The 20990-nt window shown below is 39.5% G+C and overlaps 1 protein-coding gene across 31 annotated transcripts in view; it reads left to right on the plus strand.

The window, feature by feature from the left end:
* Positions 1-20990, plus strand: part of LOC142369208 (receptor-type tyrosine-protein phosphatase delta) — a 377816-nt gene that overhangs the window by 338515 nt on the left and 18311 nt on the right. For 9 of the 31 annotated variants that reach the window (XM_075451481.1, XM_075451487.1, XM_075451488.1 and 6 more), the window contains 17 exons: positions 1276-1545; positions 2483-3064; positions 3820-3965; positions 4253-4397; positions 6008-6313; positions 7184-7377; positions 7702-7728; positions 8279-8396; positions 8738-9325; positions 9747-9847; positions 9971-10227; positions 12091-12184; positions 14077-14286; positions 15349-15509; positions 17927-18039; positions 19991-20032; positions 20615-20712. In XM_075451481.1, the coding sequence (XP_075307596.1) occupies positions 1276-1545; positions 2483-3064; positions 3820-3965; positions 4253-4397; positions 6008-6313; positions 7184-7377; positions 7702-7728; positions 8279-8396; positions 8738-9325; positions 9747-9847; positions 9971-10227; positions 12091-12184; positions 14077-14286; positions 15349-15509; positions 17927-18039; positions 19991-20032; positions 20615-20712 (3452 nt within the window). The remainder of the gene's footprint in view (positions 1-1275; positions 1546-2482; positions 3065-3819; positions 3966-4252; positions 4398-6007; positions 6314-7183; positions 7378-7701; positions 7729-8278; positions 8397-8737; positions 9326-9746; positions 9848-9970; positions 10228-12090; positions 12185-14076; positions 14287-15348; positions 15510-17926; positions 18040-19990; positions 20033-20614; positions 20713-20990) is intronic. The other 22 variants (XM_075451498.1, XM_075451499.1, XM_075451500.1 and 19 more) reach the window with 7 other exon arrangements.

Raw genomic sequence — 20990 nt, forward strand, 5'->3', positions numbered from 1 at the left:
ATTAATCCAAAACAATATCAACATAACAAATTATATTAAAAGGCTACAAAATGGTTAATTATTTTACTAATACATCAAAAAAAAAAAAAAAGAAGCCGGACCAGACAGTTGAGAATTTTGTGATGATATAGCAAACGTATATTTTAAAGTGTCTTAAAGTCTCCGCATATGACAAATGGCTTTCCCAGAACTGCTAACGTGAATGACCTCAGCTGGCTTTTTCTATCCAACTGCACTTAAGAGACATGTAGCCCCATAGAAGTGGTTTAAATTAGCATCGTTAATGTCCATGATTTTCATTCATTGTCAGGCACAGATTGATTTGTAGTACCAAGGAATGTAATGTGGTGAGACACATTAATGCTTTATGAACCAGCATCACTGTTCCTCCTATGATAAGCAGAAGACATCTCATTTGTCACTAAAATTACCAGTACAAAGAAAGTATGTATATTGTGTCTCTTCCGAGCTGTCTGGCTCAGTTCTAAAATCTAAGGCTACTTTTGAAAGTTTATGTTCCTTAACCACTTTCCTGGGATTATTTGACATAAAAAAATGATCTGGAACAAAGCATAGTAAGCTTGTAATCTTCCTTGATTTGTACATGAAAGGAATTGCTGGATTGTTGCTTAGCTTTGTAAGATTACCTGATTTTATTTTCTTTCAGTGACAGCAATATTACTCTGAAGTTCATCGAAGGGGTGAATGCATAACATTTGACAGCCCTAGTTTTTATTTGGACTTAACCGGGAAAGCACATAAAGACGTCATTCTACTTTGTTGCGTGTGCGACTCAGATGTACTACTTATGTTTGTGTGATGTGAGAATGTGATGCAGCACATTATCTCACATCTGCTGGAAGTACGCAGCCTAAAAGTTGTTTCTCTGCATACAACTGTGGAGTGCTGTTGACTCTCCAGCACGGTTCTGTATATCTGTACCGATGGTGATGCCGTATTTTGTGCATGGTGATCGTGTTGGTGTATACCCATTCACCACTAAATATAAGTCCTGGATGGAACGTGCTTATTGTACGTTTTCTGAACTTTTTATAAGAAACTACATACATAGAAACATAGAAATTTCTGTGCTCCAGTTAAAGCTTTTGAACTGTGTCTATTCTCATTTGTATGAATAAATAATAAGTCCTTTTGTCTTTTGAGTAACATCCAAAGAGAGTACAGACAATTTTCTATATAAAAAAAGACGTTCTGAGACGTTCCGTTCTCTGCTTGGTTTTCATTTGTTTTGCTTTGTTTTCTCTTTTATTTCAGTGCGCCGTGTGCCACCACGATTCTCCATACCACCGACAGATAATGAGATCATGCCAGGCGGCAGTGTCAATATCACATGTGTGGCAGTAGGCTCTCCCATGCCATATGTCAAATGGATGCTGGGCGCTGAGGATCTTACTCCAGAGGACGACATGCCCATTGGACGTAATGTTTTGGAGCTCACAGATGTCCGACAGTCAGCCAATTATACATGTGTGGCTATGTCAACCCTGGGGGTGATAGAGGCTGTAGCGCAAATAACAGTAAAAGGTAGGTTCTTCTTATCACTCCCATTCATACTTTAAGACTGCAATTTCTTAAGAAATACCAAGGACAAAAGAGGATTTTTTCATAGTTCACTGAACAGCACTAATATTTAAATTTTACATGAGTTTGGAGATAGTATTGTAATTAGAAAAGTATCTAAGCACAAATTATTGTCAGTGTTTTAAAGAGACTGACTTACCTCTTACTACTGCAGCATTTCATCTGCAGCGGATTCCTTAGAGCTTTACACAAGCGTCAGCACCAAGCTCAGTGTATTTGATGCCAGATTCAGAATACAGTGAAGTGCTTATCTCCCAGCTGGAGAACTACAGAGCCACAAGCTCACCAAGATGCTTGCAAGATGCAAGGGGTGCATGTTGAGGGAGAAAGGTAGTGAGCATTCTTTCGGCGTCCTCTGTAGACATTGAACTTATCTGAGAGTAATCATATCTACACTGCAGTGTGCCAAAAAGATATCCCAGATTATTGTCGCCATGTTTTCGTGTGCACAAGGGACAAATTCCAGCGCACACAAAGACAAACACACACACACACACACACATTCAGCTTTGTTTTTCTGAGACATAACATAGAGATATTAGTCACAATATAACAGTCAGGCAGCTCCCCCCGTAGCCTACTTCAGATGGCATATAAAGACAAGCTATTGCCCTGATATCTTTTGCTGTGAGTCACAGTGTGGGGAATTAAAGCAATAAATTTATGTGTTTAATTATTAAAGAGATAAAGAGAAGTCTAAGATTAACGATAACAACAGCACTGTTAAATGCTGAACATGGAGAATACAAGCCTCTGTGTCTCTTTGGCTTCTCAGAGTCTTTGGTTTATAAAGTAAATTAGGATACAGAGATATAATTTTGTGATGTTTACCATATATGTTGCATTCCAATTCAAATGTATGTATTAATCCTCATTACAGCATTACCCAAGGCTCCTGGCATTCCTGTTGTGACTGAGCGCACAGCTACAAGCATAACATTGACTTGGGACTCTGGCAATCCTGAACCAGTGTCCTACTACATCATCCAACACAAATCCAAGAACTCAGAGGACTTGTACAAGGAGATTGATGGCGTAGCCACTACTAGGTACAGCGTGGGAGGCCTCAGCCCTTACTCTGACTATGAGTTTCGGGTGGTGGCAGTAAACAACATTGGACGAGGCCCACCCAGCGAGAGCATTGAGGCCAAAACAGCAGAGCAGGCCCCAAGCACGGCGCCAAGGCAAGTACGAGGTCACATGATGAGCGCCACCACAGCTGTCATCCAGTGGGATGAACCAGAGGAGGCTAACGGACAGATCATGGGCTACAGAGTTTATTACACCATGAATTCCGACCAGCATGTTAACATCTGGGAGAAACAGATTGTCCGGGGATCCAACTTTGTCACCATCCAGGGTCTCATACCAAATAAGACATACTACATCAAGGTTTTGGCCTATACATCAGTGGGCGATGGACCTCTCTCCCCAGACCTGCAAATCATCGCTAAGACTGGAGGTGGGTTTGCTCCCAATATCCAAACCAAATATTCTGGTCGAGGCGGATGGCCACCCTTCCTGAGTCTGGTTCTGCCAGAGGTTTCTTCCTGTTAAAAGGGAGTCGTTCCTTTCCACAGTCGCCTCAGGCACGCTCAGGACGGGAGATTGGACTGAAGACAAGTTTCGGTGCAATCTGTTGGTTTCCTTAGCTAGGGAATTGTTTTTAAATTGGCTTTATGTGAAAGAATTGGATTATTTTTTAAATGAATTATGATTACAATGAATTGAACTCCAATTGGCTTGAATTGGACTATACTATTTAAGTGCCTTAAGATGACTTTTTCTGTAATTTGGCACTATATAAATAAACTGAATTGAATTGAATTGAATATTAGTTCATCAACATACAACCCAAGCAACTTGCGAAAATTGTCCCTTTTCTACGGATAAACTTGGAGTGTCAAATATTTTTATAGTTGATTTTTTATTATCTTTTTCCCAGAGATCCTCATTAGTGGGTTATAGTGGTGTAGTGTAAACACAAACATATTCTCCAGGCTGTCAGCTACCAAAAGTTTCATTTTAAAAACAAGGAGTTGAAAATGTTTGTATACTTGTGAAAAAGTCATGAAAATAAATATTAATTTATTTACACTTTCTGCATCAACAGAGTGTGGATACTGTTGTAAGAACTGTTTAAAGTGTTACTGGAATGAAAATAAACCTTGTAGAATGTGGAAAGTAATAAAACAATCTCTATTTTCAAACATCCAGTTCCCTCCCAACCGACAGACTTCAAAGGAGAAGCCAAATCAGAAACGAGCATTTTGCTTTCATGGAACGCTCCAGCACAGACTGGGCAAGAAAATTCAGTCACAGGATATGAGCTCATGTACAGGAAGAAAGACGACAAAGACGAGGTAATCATTCTCCAGCATGTTTTCACTGTGTTAACCCTTAGGATTTTAAGACTGTACTTGCATATAAAATTCTTTAAATCTAACCCAATTTTGTATTGCCAGAGGTCATTTTTGTACTTCTATTGTAATACTGAAAGCAATGCCGTAAGCAACGAACAGTTGGAAAGGTGTTTGCTTTTTCTGTACTTATATAATTTATATTTATGATCTTGATAACAGGAAGGCTCATATTTTGCCTTTTTGCACATTTCCTGTTTTAATATAGAATGTGACAACTCTCTTCACAGAAACGAGTCAGCTTTGAGCCAACAACAACGTACCTACTGAAGGACTTGAAGCCCTTCACTACTTATTATTTTCGGCTTGCAGCCCATAGCAAACATGGAGTTGGAGCTTACACCAGTGAGATCTCTGCAGAAACTCCACAGACACGTAGGTCTTCTTCCTTATCTGACTGAGTTGAAACTATCTGGGAAGAAACACATTTTCAAATGCTTTGGAAATCCTAAAAGTGACAGAAATGTCAGTAATGCCCTGACACAGTCCAGATTACAAAAAAAATCTTTATGTGGGATGCATTTGAAAATGTCTTCAGATGTAAACATAAAAAAACATCAAATAAGTATTAATGTGGACCTGACTATGCAGCATTTACCTTGAAAAGGTTGCATGGACAGTGTGATCAGGCTTTCCTGCAAAGTCAGGAGACAAGGTTATAAAAAGCCACCACCCTCCAACTTCGTTGTGCTTAAACAGTCTTGGGCAAAATAAATAGAGTCCTAAATTATGTACAGGAAAGCCCACATTTTTGTTGGTTTTTAAATGAATCGACAGGCATGGCTGGCATTTAGGAAGCCTTGTCTTCTGACACAGCATGTCAGCCAAAAACAGGGTCATAGTTACATTTTGAGAATGAGCTTTCTATGTAACTCTGATAGTAGAAACTGATTGGGACTTTCCCCATTTTCTTTAACTGTAATGTGTCAATGTTCCATTGAAATTAGAGTTAAGGAAGTTTGGAGTTACATCGAGGAAAGCTCAAAGCAAGAATAGTCTTTGTAGTTAGGAACAACCTAGGCCTCAGATTTATGGGAAAGGGCAAAAATGAGTAATCAGATTCCATAGTTTTTTACAAAAAAAATGGTCTCCTTTTGATCAGCAGTCAAAGATTATTTAAGAAAAGCAGAGGAAAAAAAAGAAAGTAAATTTTTGCATTAAAGATTTGCACAAATAGCATAAATCTGAGGGCTCTGACATACAGAGGCAGAGATCAGGTGGGTATAAAAGCTCAGACACTAAAACGCTGCCCAGATTTATGTTCTAAGGACTTTAAAGAAAAAAAAATGCATGCCAATGTTATCAGAATTTAATACATCAGTCATGTCTCCTTGGGAAGTTCTCTGTTGTACAATCAGGCTTTTACCACAAACCAACAGGCTTCGGAAAGGTTGGTGACAACTAAAAAATTTTTTTCTATTTCAAACTAGATACAGCATCAACCTTTATGTTTTTGGATTGATGGTAACTGCTTGTAAAATGTAATATTAATTTTACTTAATTGTTTATCTTAAATTATTTCTCAAGTCCTTTGAAGTAGGTGGTTATATACAAATTCAGGAATCTAAGAAATAACATATCGAGATATATCATTTTTGTTTCTCTTCATTTAATTTATCTTTTATTTAACAAAAAAGGTAGGTGACATACTGTATTATAAAGCTGCCCTTTTTCCAATCAACACCTTCCATTTTCAAAAATTTGTACATTTTTGTGTTTGTCATTGGCTTTTGTTTTGTATTTATTTGTGATTTTTCCCTGATTTAAAATACTTTTTAATTTACCCTCATATGTCCTTGTGCAATCTCATCAATTCATTTCCTTTTCTTTTTCCTCTGTTTGGTCAATTCTGCCATCATCACCCTGATCACATCCAAAACTTAAAATTCCTTTGAAAACAACAAACCAACTCAATGAATGGCCTCAAACAAACCAAACAAACAAACAAAAAAACCCTTCTCCTTCAACAAAATCAACCAAACCAGAACCTGCAGGCCCACCTCAGGAAGTCCAGTGCGATAGCCCCAGCTCAACCAACATCCTGGTAAGTTGGCGGCCACCCCCTGTGGAATTACAAAATGGGATCATAACGCAATACACCATCCACTATGCTGCAACTGAAGGGGAGGATACTACTACCCGTCAAATCTCCAGCATCCCTCCGGAAAGCTTCCAGTACCTTTTGGAAAACTTGGAAAAATGGACAGAGTACCGCGTAACAGTAACTGCTCATACAGATGTTGGAGCAGGACCGGAAAGCCTTCCACAGCTCATCCGAACAGAAGAGGATGGTATGTGTTCGCTAAAACTAAGCTCCAGCTATAAATCCAATCTTCCCCTCTTTACCTACCCCATCAAATACTAACAGTGCTGCCTATATCTTCCTCTTCTTTTCTTACCCCTCTGCCTGCTTCTTAAATGACTTTCACTATTCAATGCTGGACAATGCACCTTTTTTTCTTTTTTTTTTGCCCCAAAGAAACTGTGACACATGTAAGCAGCTTTTTTTTTTGGCATTTTCCTCTTATGCTGCACAATTTCAACACATGGTATGGCATTTCCAGCTGCAGTCCTCCAACTTTCACGATCAACTTTTTTTTTTTTTTTTTTTTCAACTGCAGCTTGCTTTTTTCTTCTTTTTTTGCCCTATTTTGGATGGCAGAACTTTTAACTCGTCCATTTTTGTCAGGAACTTGACAACAGGACAAGTTCTAGAGTGGGACTGACAAAAAATATTTGGATTTTTTTCTCCTCTCATGTGATAAGAGAATCATTTTTATTCATATTTTCGCTTATTTCATAGCCAAAAATTCTTGTCGGGCTTCAAGCATCTGAAACTCTTGAAGCCACTTTTGGCTCCACTTTTCTATTTTGGCCAAACACATTTTTATCCCATGTTTTTAAGATCCACTCTAACCATTTTTAATGTTTCAAGATTAGGTCAGTTGTAAGACCTGTTTTTGCTGTTGTTTTTTCCCCTTACCATTGTTGAAATATCAATGTCACTCAGTGCTTGCTGCAGTTTACAGCACTTTTGTGATTTTTTTTATTTTTGGATCACTGCAGCATTTTGCGCTACAGCTTGGGCAAGGCTTGATAAGAGGGTGAAACGGTTCTCTATAATTTTGACTTTTTATTTCTATCCCATGGTGTTCCTCCAGTTCCTAGTGGACCACCTCGTAAAGTTGAGGTGGAGGCTGTCAACTCCTCATCAATTAAAGTGATCTGGCGTTCACCAGTGCCCACCAAGCAGCACGGTCAGATCCGAGGATACCAGGTGCACTATGTCAGGATGGTTAATGGGGAGCCTACAGGACAGCCAGTCATCAAGGACATCCTGATTGATGATGCCCAGGTACAACACCTCCCCACAGCCAGCCACCTCATTCTTCAGGCACAATGTACTTTATATGGACAAAAGCGATGTTTTAGTTTTTAGTTATTGAACTTAGTGACTATTTAACTGTTCTGTAACTTATTTTAGATCAGCTGGCTCTACAAGATTGGGAGCATATGTATCTATACATATTTATATAATTACTGCTAAATTTACTATAAATATTTTTATCAATATAAATACATTCATTTAGTGGTTGCAGAAAAACTATGCATTTTATTTGTCATGATTAAAGTCTCATTTCTCATCTCTTTTCTCTCCTTACTCTGATATTGAAATCAGTGGGAATATGACGATTCAACTGATCATGTGAGTAGCTAAACTTGACAAAATTCTTATGTTACTTTCCTCTGCTGTCATACTCTGCATCATGGCATGTTTTTTACATCTTGACTTTCTGTGCAAAAGGGGGTTGGAGCCCAATAGGCACTCAGAGCTTGAGGAATATTTAATCATCTTGTAGCTCTAGCTGTTAAAAATTACAGATCGACCCTCTTGCTCAACATTTTATTCAGAAGACATTCAAATGTAACTAATGACATTGGAAATACAAACAATGTTCCATTATCATGGCCTGATAAAGTCATTTTGTTTCACGCAAAAGGGACTTACCATTTTTAAAGTTATTTTTGGAACTTAACCTTATCAACTCTACTCTCATTCAGTGAAGTGTGACTCAGTTTTGAGTATATGCTGAGAGAATATGTTCATGATGACGGTGCCATCTCATCCTACCTCTTTCTCTCTGTATGCATATATATATATATATATATATATATATATATATATATATATATATATAATAATATCTGGTATTGGGAAATGAAAGTCCTACAGCTCAAGTTCTGTATCTATTCAGGAAATGATCATCACAGAGCTGCAGGCTGAGACCACATATGCAGTTACAGTGGCAGCCTACACGACAAAGGGGGATGGTGCACGCAGTAAACCCAAACTAATCACCACCACTGGTGCAGGTAATGTAACCATCACTGACAAGAAATATGTGTTGCCTTGCTAAGTTCATATAAAAGTCCATTTACATTTGGCAAAGTAATGAAAAGAAAGTGTTTGCATATGCCACACTCTCAGTGAACATGCAATGTGTGGATAAAGTTAATTCATACCTCATTGTGATAAACTAATTTGAATGAAAAAGCAAAAAGCCATTTAAGGTAATGGAGTAGTAGCAAGAGAGAAAAATTAAAAAGAAATCAAGATTTATCCTTATGAAAACACCCTCGCAAATTACACACAGGAGAAAAATACAGTTTTCCATTTTTCTAAAAAGATTATTTTTCTCCATTACAACCATTAGTTCCAGAGAAACCTCGACTTATGGTCAGTACAACCAACATGGGCACAGCTCTGCTCCAGTGGCATCCCCCAGCAATAACCCATGGGCCCCTGCAAGGCTATCGCCTTCGTTTTGGGCGCAAAGATGTGGATCCGCTGACTGTCATTGAGTTCCCCGAGCGAGAGAACCACTACACAACCAAGGAGATCCATAAAGGAGCCTCATACACTTTTCGCCTTTCAGCGCGCAACAAGGTGGGCTTTGGTGAAGAGACAGTAAAAGAAGTTACCACAAATGAGGATGTTCCGAGCGGCTACCCTCAGAACATTAAAGCAGAGGGTGCCACCACCTCCACCATTCAGGTTAGCTGGCAGCCTGTTTTACTGGCAGAGCAAAATGGCAAAATTGTGAAATACGTCCTGCAGTATAAAGACATCAACAGCCCACGCAGTCCCTCAGAACTCCTTATCACCGCCCCGGAATCAACAGTTACCCTGGATGGCCTTATGGCAGACACCACTTATGATATTAAAATGTGTGCCTTCACCAGCAAGGGCTCTGGTTCCTATAGCCCAAGTGTCCAATTCAGGACACAGCCTGTGGATCAAGGTAGGACCAGTCCCTGAACTTTCTTAGCCTTTAGCCTTTTAAAAATCAACCTTTCTCTGCTCAGCCCTGTCCAACCACAACTTGCTCTGAACACATCAAAATGGCAGAAGATGGCTCAACCAGAAGACTTTGGTATTAACATACTGCCCTATCATTAGTCTGTTTGATCTATGATTTAGGAACTCACATGGAGTAAGTATGTATGTCTCTTTGTGTCTTGTCAGTTAAGCAAAGGTCAGTCATTAATTTTTAAGAGCTGGTGTTGGTAGAAGGTAAGAGAACAGTTTTGAGTTCAGCATAGCATTGCTATCAGTCTGGTTTTGAAGGAAACATTTCCAGGTAAGCGCTAGTGTGGGATAGTCAGAAGACGGATTTAAAAGGATGTTTTGTGTCTAAATCACCTGCTCCCACTTTCTTTTAGCAGTGTTTGCAAAGAATTTTCACGTGAAAGCTGCTATGAAGACGTCAGTCTTACTAACATGGGAGATTCCAGAAACTTACAACCCAGCGCAACCTTTCACTGTGAGCATTGCCTGACAAAATATACAGCCAGGAACTCCAATAACTAAAGAAAAAATATATATATAATTGCATACAGTGTATTACTGCAGTGTCGACATGAGGCATCAACTCATATTTTCACAGATCCTCTATGACAATGGGCAGAGTGTGGAGGTGGATGGGAAGTTAACTGAGAAGCTAATCACTGGTCTTCAACCAGAGACACAGTACTCATTCCTTTTGACCAATCGTGGCAACAGTGCTGGAGGTCTGCAACATCGTGTGTCTACTATGACGGCCCCAGATGTCCTCCGCACTAAACCCTACCTGATTGGCAAGACCAACTCAGACGGCATGGTGACTGTCGAGCTACCATCTGTGCAGACATCTGAGAGAGTAAGGTAAGCACAAGCAACCAATGTAAAGGTGATTTCTTTTTGCTTGTAATTTGTGCTGCACCCTTAAAGGACAAGACTGTTTTTTTGACATTGGGCCCTTGATTTCACATTATAACATGATGTTCTACTCACCCCTGCTTGTTGTTGGTAATTTGGAGCTGTTCCGAAGATATTCGAGAGGCGTCTGGCTGCTCTCTTGAGATATTCGGCCATGAAACGGTTTCCTATGGGCAAGCTTATACAGGCACAAACTATGCTGTTTATAATTTATTCATTACTGTACACTAGCACTGATAACGTGGAGGTGCGTCGCTTACTTAAAAAAATCCCGGTTACTGTAATTTTGAATTTTTGTCGTAAAGTTTGTGTGTGTTTGTCTGTGGGCTGTCTGTGGTAGTAGCACGATGATGACGTCAGTAACACCCACTTTACGACAAAAATTCAAAATTACAGTAACCGGGATTTTTTTAAGTAAGCGACGCACCTCCACGTTATCAGTGCTAGTGTACAGTAATGAATAAATTATAAACAGCATAGTTTGTGCCTGTATAACGTTGCCCATAGGAAACCGTTTCATGGCCGAATATCTCAAGAGAGCAGCCAGACGCCTCTCGAATATCTTCGGAACAGCTCCAAATTACCAACAACAAGCAGGGGTGAGTAGAACATCATGTTATAATGTGAAATCAAGGGCCCAATGTCAAAAAAACGGTCTTGTCCTTTAACATTGATGATTTATGTCCTAAGTTAACTTACATTTTGTCTTTTCTTTTCACCTGTAAAACACTGCAACAGGTGAAACTATTAACATGCAAAAGTCTCATTTTAAATGTTGATGCACCACCTTTAAGAGCCACTCTGAATAACCTTATCTGCCCCTCTTATAATTGACAGCTCCCATGAAGCACTATATAATTTGATTTCGTAAAAAATGTCTCAATTTCTTGATATTTGACTTGTAATGATATTACTACAATCAAGGGCAACTCCTTCGTCCATTTATAATGTCTGCAACTATTTTTAAATGATGCAGTGTGAATGGAAATAAACAACTTAACATGATAGCTGACCTTGTCAGAGGTGATTCTTCCAAAACAGTCATTTATATTCATCACTGCATTTCAGTGTAATATCCACTTCACCTCAGTCATTACACACTGGAGCAGCCGGGCTCATTTAAGCGCACTCCTCTAAGCCCTATAAACTCTCTTACAGCCTTTCAACAAAGCCCAGGGTTGTCAGAAGGCCAAGGAGCACATCCGATTGCAGACTGAAGCTTCAAATTCATCTTGGTTTTTTTTATGTTGCTGGATGCACTTGGTCCACTGTCTCCCATGCCAGAGCTTAAGCTAATTAGTTTCCCATTAGCCTACCACACTGCCATGCTGGCTAATGCTAGTTTGTGCAATGCCCAGCCATGAAGCCCAACTTTGGCACGAGGCCATTATCTCTCTTGCTACCCTGATGAAAGGCTGAAAATCCTTTAATTCTGTATCTTTTCTACATTCACTGAGTTCTTTTAATTAGTCCTCAAGAGACCTCAGTGAGGTGTAACCATACTGACTGACTTCTCTGAACATGCATAAAACTAAAGAAAATTGCTTTAATTGAGTGATTATTAATCACATACCTCGCTCCCTGCATAATTATGTCTTTTTACATTATTTTCTGGTCACTTGGCAACCCTCTCTAACACAGGCAGACATGCAAGAAACTAGGGGGTGTTGTTTTTGTTCTTGACATGTGGCTTTTGTGCTTGAAGAACATCCACTGACTTCTAAAAACAACATGTTTTCAAAAGAGGCAGGAATTGTTCCTCCTTTGTCTCAAATGCTGATATGTTGTACTTCAAATTTTATTTTACAGGGGGTATTATATTGTGGTAGTACCACTGAAGAAGCAGCGCACTGGAAAGTTTTTTAAACCCTGGGACAGTCCAGATGAGATGAATTTGGAAGAGGTAGGTTAAATGGATGATCTTCTCCTCCTGTTGACTCAGGTTACTGGGAGACAAAAGTAAAATTGAATTTGTACAAGTCAAGGCATTCTTCTGTTAACCAGTCACTGCACGCAGTTTCTTAACTTAGCCTACATAACTAAGAGTGCATACCACATACTCATTTTCTCAAAACAGAAAAAAAAAAAAATAAATGTTGAGGCAGTTAAGAGGGCAGGAGAGACAGGAGATGAGGCTTCCTGATTGACGCAAATAGCTACAGAGAGCACTGTTCATATGGAAATGAGAACATGAAGTAGCCATCAAGTGCACTGCAAACTCCAATCCCATCCCCACCTCCTCCTCCTCTTCATGTCTGCGGTAATTACCTGAAGAGCTGCATCAGGCCTTCATGTCTCTTTTCATTCCAGGCAAAGCTAGTCTACTGCATATGCACAAAACACTTGACAACTTTTATATTTAGCCATGTGAGATAATTCTGAAGCTCCGGTGCATTGCATGCATAACTAAACGTGAAAGGAAATGAAAGCTTTTATCACTATGTGCTTTAAGCTGCGTTTACATTTCAAATATTTCTTTAGATGGAGTGTCACATTCTAAAAGCTGATGTTTCTACAAATTCAGTACAGCTTTTATAGTAGTTTCTCTCAGAAAGGTAGAAAAATTAGAAACTTATTCCTTGTCAGGTCACAGCTATTTTAAACTCTGGGTAATTTTCTTATATGCAATGGAAATCAAACTATCTTGCTTATTTTTGAAATAGTGCCTCTTCTTATATTTCTCATCATGGGATACACATCTCAATATATCATGTCTTGGAGAATAAAAGAAAACACAGTGTCTCATCTAGCATTGACTTTACAGCTCATACCCACAGGCCCACATCTATAGCCTTGACCGATTGCCCAAAAGTCACCCCTTTGTCAGAATTTATTTGTTTGTCAATTTTGGCACTCACCTTTTCACAACTTTTCCCAAGGGCAGCTAGATTTAGCCGTGTTGACAGGAGAGATGATTGAAGACATTATCGGGCAGCACCAACAGCCCCGCAGCCAAAACAAAGCACACGCAAGAACACACACTCTAATGTGAATGACAGCCAAACACAGCGCGCACATGCGTGCCCACACATTCACCCTTACATACAAGTCACAGATATGCATTCAGACACCGAAACAAGTAGCCTGGCTTGATTTGCATAATTATAATCCATGCTTTGTACTAGAAATTTGAAGTCTGATGATACAGGCTTGTATGAAGGGCGCTGTGTTTCATTCAGCCACTGAAAATCATTACTATTGACAGCTGGTAAATAGAAGGGAGCAAAATGACTTACCCAAGGAAACTATAAAGATGCAAAAGAAAAAAAAGGGCTTTTATATGTAATATATCAGAAATGAAAGTTTTAAGCCATTTGTTCACAAGATAAATAATTTATCCTTACTCTGCACAACTTCAATTTATATTAAAAAAAGAGACAGAAAATACATGACAGCACACTTATCGAATACTGAAAAATTCATAGATTTTATTGGTTAAGAAACTTAAGCTGAAAGTCTTCTGATTGTATCAGGAAGAAAAATGTTTGAACTCTGTAAGTTTCAAATTAATTCTCTTTTTTTACCGTTTGAAGCTGCTGGATAATCCTCAGCCGTTTTATATGCTGGAAAACCACACAATCTTTCAATCTCTGAATCTTTTGTTGTCTGAAAACTGATTAAATAAGTCATTGATCTTTTCTGTAATGTTCTGCCTTTTGCAATCAGCATTTTCAGCTCAGCAAACAGAAAAAAAGAAAGATAGACAGATTCACTGAATGTAGATGGGTTTTCATCTGTGTACTGGAATGTGTGCCTATGCGTTATCAACTGTCTGCTTCTTACTCCTCACTCTAGCTGCTGAAGGAGATAAACCGAACAAGCAGAGGCCTTCGGTTCCAGAGGCACGCAGAACCCAAAGCTTATATTGCTGCTTACTTCAAAGACCTGCCCAAAGAGTTTACCCTGGGAGATGGCAAGATGTACGGGGACTTTGAAAACAAGCAACTCCAGAATGGCCAGGAATACATCTTCTTTGTGCTTGCTGTTTTAGAGATGTCTGAAAACGTACGTATATTTATTTTTTTGTTGGCGTTGTTTTTTCCTTTCATTGACTAGATCATCTCAGTTTTATCCATTTCATTTGGGTTCATCTTTGGGCTCTAGCTTGCTTGTCTCTAGGATTTCCTTTGCGAGTGATTTAAGGTTCTTTATTTCAAAAACTGTTTGGAGAGGGTTAAATCCACTCCTTCTCTGCTAAGGGTCAAAGTTCGCCTCTGGTCAAATGAGTTTCTCTGAACACTTGTGAGGCTTTGGCTTGAAAAACCTAAAGCTGCAGCAGGCCCAAGAAGCTGACCCTTTTGCTGCTTTAGGGAGACAAACCCCTTAAGACCTTAGCTGATCGCAAGAACACCTCGATAACAGAGCTCCTCTTTAATTGCATCCTACGTGTGGTCCACCTTATCTCCTCTGCTGCAGCTAGTGTGTGTGTGCATGTGTCCGTATGGACGAAAGACCAGAAAGCTGCATGATTAGGTAGCTGCAGGCGAGATGATGGATTTGATGAGCTCCAGGGTCTGTAGTGCTGCTTCACACACTCTACACTAACCCTGAGTTCAGGTAGAGCAAAAAACGATAATGACGGATGGAGGCAAATCTCTAATTTGCCCACTGAGGCATGCCTTTCTTCTTTTTTTTTTCCAAAAGACCTTTTTTTTTTTTTTTTTTTTTTTTTTCATTTATCTTCCCTTGGAATACAAAATGGTTCAATCAAGGCTTGTGTATAGGAGAGATATGAAAGATAATTTTAACTAGCCCAACTGCAGCTTTGCAGAAAATACACACAGGAAAACTTTGAATTGGTTTTTAATTTGCATTGTTGGTGATGCAGTCCCCACCAACATATGATCTACTGGGATAAATTGGACAGCTGCTTTGTGTCTGGATAATGTTCATCTAACAGAAGGGGTAAAAACTTTTTGGACTGTTGCATACATATGAAAAAGTATTGTATGGGTGAAATAGTGGAAAACAACCATAAATTCCAACATCAGTAGGATATAATGGTTGAAATAATGGCTCCTATTTCATGGCTGATTTTGACCACCAATTTGCTTTATCCTTATGTAGATCATGTATGCCACCAGCCCATACTCTGACCCAGTCGTTTCAGCTGACATCGATCCCCAGCCAATCATCGATGAGGAGGAGGGCCTCATTTGGGTGGTGGGCCCTGTGCTAGCTGTTGTTTTCATTATATGCATCGTCATCGCCATCCTCCTTTATAAAAGGTGAGGTACTGACATGATAATCAACAAAAAAGAAATCCGCCAAAATCCACCTCGAAAGAAATACCAAGTGGAAAGGAACAAGACATTTACTTACATATGTGCATTCAAAAATCACGTAATGCCAGTCAAAATTTTATGTATGACCATTAAATGTTTTAAATTGCAGAAACCTACACACTAACACATTCAAATAAGATTTTTATTTAAAGCCTGAGGCACATTGATCCTCATACTAACCATGACCCTCACTCAGTAACACACATTTAATCTTGCATGAGTAAATCCAAACATGCAGCTCCCCAAACTGTCAAGACATCATGTGCAGACACCCACAATCCTTAACACAGACACGTCCGCTGACTGAACGTTAATCAGACACATGCCTCCACACACGCACAAACTCACTTAACACTGCAGCAAACACATGCTGTAGTGCACTTTCACACTGAATCAAAAAAGATTTCCTTTTTTTTTTCTTTACTGAAAACCCCTAGTGGTAGGCAGAGCCCGTACTGCCACTGCTCATCAGTCAAGCGTAGGAGGGAAGAGCTTTGATTATCTGCGGCTTGTCACTGTGCGTGGAGCTTCAGAAAGACCCCGGGGTCTGGGATTGCATCCCAGTCATCCCCTCCCCTCCCACCATTACCCATTCCACAGAAGAAGTCCACTCCAGATCCCCACTTTGACCTTACGCTACCCTCCTGTTTAGACAGCTTACAAGCATGCATATGTGCACCTCTATTTATACATTTCATCCTATGCTACCTTGCCACCTCTCACCTTTTACATTAAGCAGATTTTCTGCAGAGTTCATTCTATCAAACGTCCAGACCTAAGCAGAATTTCACCGGAGTCAAGGTGCAGTTTTAGAAGGTGAGATTAGTCATTTAAGAGTCAGCAAAAGCTAGAATCAGTGACAGCACCAATATTAAAAGACTATAATATTCAGATATCAATCAATAGCAGTCAACTTATATGCACAGCTTTATTCTAGCTCTTGCCTAAACCTTTTTGCCCTTCATCAAACTTTGATTTAGCGATATATTACAAAGGTGAACAAAGACTACATATGTGGTGAACTCTATGGTTTCCATTGGTGGCAGGAAGATTTAAACATTGATTACAGAGCTGGGTCACTCTTTTAGGGAACATTCAGTGAATAATCTGGAGATATTGATCTTGTTGAGCAAAGGAAAATAAACAACCAAGTTCTGTTGAGCTCTGATAAAGGACACAGTGACAACCATGTATAGCTTTGACAAAAATAAATAATTTGTTCACCTACAAGACCAATAATGAAGCCAGGTTATGTCTGCCATCATACTTATAGATTTTTTTTAAATCAAAAAATGCCTCATGTACTTAATTCATGCACATTCATGAATGATTTTTATCCTACGTGTCGTTGCATTCAAAATGCAACATACATGGACCTTGAACGTGCATAATTTGTGAGTTTGATAAATGCAACAGCGGAAGGCAGGAGAAGACAGATACTGCAATTAGGAGTCAAGAGGTGACTTTTATGCATGAACAAGAAGCAATCAGCTGAAACTGCTTGAAATAGCAGAGTTATGATGTACAAGTCTTGGTTGCACCTGGGAATCTGTAGTTTTTGAAACAAAGACCCCCAAGGCTGCATAATTGAGCATAATCCCTAAAGGGATGGATCCCCAATCGTACTCGCAAAGCAAAAGTGAGATGAGATGGTATAATTTGTCTCTAATGCAGCAAGTTAGTTTCTGAAATTCTCAATTATGTAACGCTAAAGGTCTCACCACTCTATGTTGTGTTGATATTTGTTTCCTTGCTTACCATTGGAGCAGCAAACCGGACAGGTAAGAGTGACAAAAAGTGAAAATAAAAGCAGATTTCCATCTTTTCTCTGTTGGTCTGTATGCTATATCGAAATATATACAAACTCACCTCTCACAGGAGTCCATATAAATCTGAAATCACGCAAGTTAAAAAAAAGTATGAAAAATACCACACAACCATGTAAGAAACTCAAACAGGGTTCATATGTAAAATATGTTACTGAATACTCGAGACATAATGATATAATAATATCATGATATAATGCAGTACAATAGGCCCAGCCAAGGCACATACAGTAAAATAACCAGTTTGCCGGATAAGGCAGGTTAAACACCTCCCCTAACTAATAGTTGTATCCACAATCTGACACGTTCACTGAAAAGTGAATATTAAGCCTCACTAAGGGTAGCATTTAATTGCTAACAGTTTTTGTGCTGCATGCCATTACACTATGAAGTGACGTTATTCAGTCTATCCTTTGTAGTCCTGTAGTCCTATCACCTTCTTAATTGCATATGTTTCCTTTATTATTGAGACGACAATGCATGTTTTGAAGTTTCCAGCACAAAACGGTACATTTTTTTTTCTTAATCCAACAGAAAAAGAGCAGAATCTGAGGCCAGAAAAGGTAGTCTACCCAACAGCAAGGAAATGCCGCTTCATCATCCCACTGATCCAGTTGAGCTCCGACGTCTCAACTTCCAAACACCTGGTAAGTATTCCAAATGAAGCTAAATGTGTTTGTGTTACTCCCTGTGAAGTCAGGACTGGATGTCCATTGTGAAAAAAAGGAATCCAATACTGCTGATTGCTTGCTTGAAAGGAGCAAAAAATACATTTCACATTTAGCTTTATATCACTCATTGCTCCTTTTTTCAAAACTCCTGCTGACACAGGGGCCTAATATTATTATGCTCTAAAGAGTCCCCATCAGTGAGATTGGCATGAAACCAGACAGTATTTTGTAGGGAGACAGTGGACAGGTGCTTTGAGGAGGCAGAGAGGGTCAAAACTGACACCCTCTTCCCTGGAGACACCTCATAGTGGAAAATGAAGAGGCAGGAATGCAAGCTTGACACTTCCATGGCATATGTCATCTCCGTCTGCACCTGGGTTATCCAGGTCATCACATCTTGTCATGCTAACTCAGAATAGAACAAACCCGTTTGGATGACACAGTGCTGTTTTAAAGTCATAGGCAGCTGCATTGCAGAAGGTGAGGAAATACAAAATGTGCCATGGCGTCTGTTGTTCCCAGTATAAAAGCCAGGGATGGTGTTTACTTTCGTCGACCTATAGTGATGTGGGGACTGGTCAGAGACATCAGTCATGCCTTTGTTCATTCATGTGGCACCTTCTCAACTCGAGGGAAAAATGAAAGGCTGTTTATTACTAGAAAAACAGTATGCACATTTACCTCTATCCTGACTGAGGGCAGCGCACTTAACTGCCTTTTGACTTCTCCTGGCATTGGCTGCTTTGGGACAGGTGTTCAGAGACGGCCAATAATGTAATATAAAAGCCATATTTTTTAGGTCAGCTCGTATGAGAAGAGGATGAATTATCCCCGCAGGCTCATTTTTACAAAAGATTATGCATATTTATGAAAGCTCTTCAATGATTTTAGGACCATTACAGACTGTTTCATCCTAGCAGAGGGGTAGTTTTTCGTTCGGCTCAGAGTGATCCCAGCCATTCTTCCGTTATTTCACTCGCCTCTCAAGTCATTATTTCTCCCTCCACACAAGCTTTTCCGGGAGCTAATATCTTTGGAGAAAATGGTCCAGTGGCAAGAAAAGAAAAATTGTTGGGCTCTTTTTGAGCAGTAAGAAACTAAGTCCTGACACACATTAGACCACCTCTCTATAGCTATCCGTTCCTTTCACCTGTTTACCACCTCATTGGACATTTTCATCTTGAGGATGCTTGATGCTTGAACGGTGGCATGTCAGAAAAGCCACTTTCATTGTACCCCCATGGTGAAAATGGATTTTGAGTGGTGGGCTGCAATAGAAACAGGCTTTGCCATTTTTCAGAGAGTACTAAGAGAGGGGTGGGAAAACAGCGAAACTTCCATTAGCTAATGCCCACTTGTGCCAGAAACCAACATGAAACATCACCTCAGAGTTGTACAGAGCACCTGTCACTCAGCTTGTGAGTCAAAATGGCCCTACAGTTCTTAAGGTCCTGAAATTTGGCAGTAGGAAAAATTGTGGCAGCATACAAAAATGCTTTTTTTTGTGAAGATCTCTTCTTAATCTTCTCTTAAACCATAAAAACAATCTTTATTCAATCATACAAATTCTAAATTGAAAACTCAAAGCAAAACATCACAGGCGGAAACTTAATACAACTGACTGCACCAGCAGAACATCAGCTTTCTAAGGTTGAAATGAATATCAAATAATCTCTCTTAGTTGATAATTCTAGTTTGTGATCCCAGGATTTTAACTGCTTTGATGCTTCATTTCCGTGAAATAAGCATAATGGCATAACAGACTTGTAGCATGATAAGCTGTTTGTTACTAATAAATCTCCCATTTAGAATAATCATTCAGCTATTTCTTATCACATTTCAATTTCTACCTTCTTTTGTGAAGAAAATAGTCATCACATTGCTATGACGTCTAATGTAGTTAATTCCACCGCCGTTTCCTCCACAGGTTCAGGTGCCCCCAGTCACCCCAGTAACCTCCATTTGTCAAGTTAGTTGGTCTCGATTATGCATTTGACACAACTTGTATTTGTTTTTGTTTTTCAGCTTTAATTCCCTCCTTTTCTTTTTTTCTGCCAAGTCTTGTACCCATCTGCATCTAATCCATCTGGTGTTAACGCTATGTCATCACAGGAGGCGGAGTTTGAAATGACAGCCTGAAAACATGTCATCACTCAAAGCAGACGTCAACAGCTGGCCTAACCATTCAATGTCTTTTTATTTCTTTGTTTTTTGGGATGTTTGTGTCTGTGCATTTCTGTCATGCTAACTATCCACTTTAGTATTCCTTGTGAATAACATTCTTCTCTCTTAATAGGGAGAGTCCCAGTGGTCGGGGGGGTGGGGGGTGGGCCAAGTTTGCTCGATGACTTCTCATTGGCTTCTGTGTCCATATCCTCTTTATGAGCATGGTCACTGCTTTGAGTGAACAAACTAGCCTAACAAGATCCACTTTTCCATTCCCCCCTGTTATAACCACATGCTGCTTCTCTAATGGTTCACTGTTTGCCTGTGCTTGGGTGATGAACGCTTTAAAGACTGGTCACTAACTTTCAGTCCATCTGATTGATAGGTATGGCTAGCCACCCTCCAATCCCCGTCATGGACTTTGCAGATCATCTGGAACGCTTGAAAGCCAATGACAACCTAAAGTTTTCACAGGAATATGAGGTGAGGGGCAGAAAATTCCCACGTTTTATTCAGCAATTTAGCATGATGCATGCACTGAGTGCTCAAATGAACAACAAATTGTATTTAATGCGTTGGCCACAACCGCAAGTTTTGCAGTGAATGACAGAAAGTAAATAATATTTGAATTCATCAGTATCTGATGTCACTGTGGAGAAATTTAGGCACAGACTTTAATTTATGCATTTTAAGGTTACATCGCAGGATTCCAATCAGGTTGCAGTCTTGACTTTGATTGAACCATTGCAAAACCTTGATTT

Source organism: Odontesthes bonariensis, chromosome 19, assembly GCF_027942865.1.
Source record: "Odontesthes bonariensis isolate fOdoBon6 chromosome 19, fOdoBon6.hap1, whole genome shotgun sequence".
NCBI lineage: Eukaryota > Metazoa > Chordata > Actinopteri > Atheriniformes > Atherinopsidae > Odontesthes > Odontesthes bonariensis.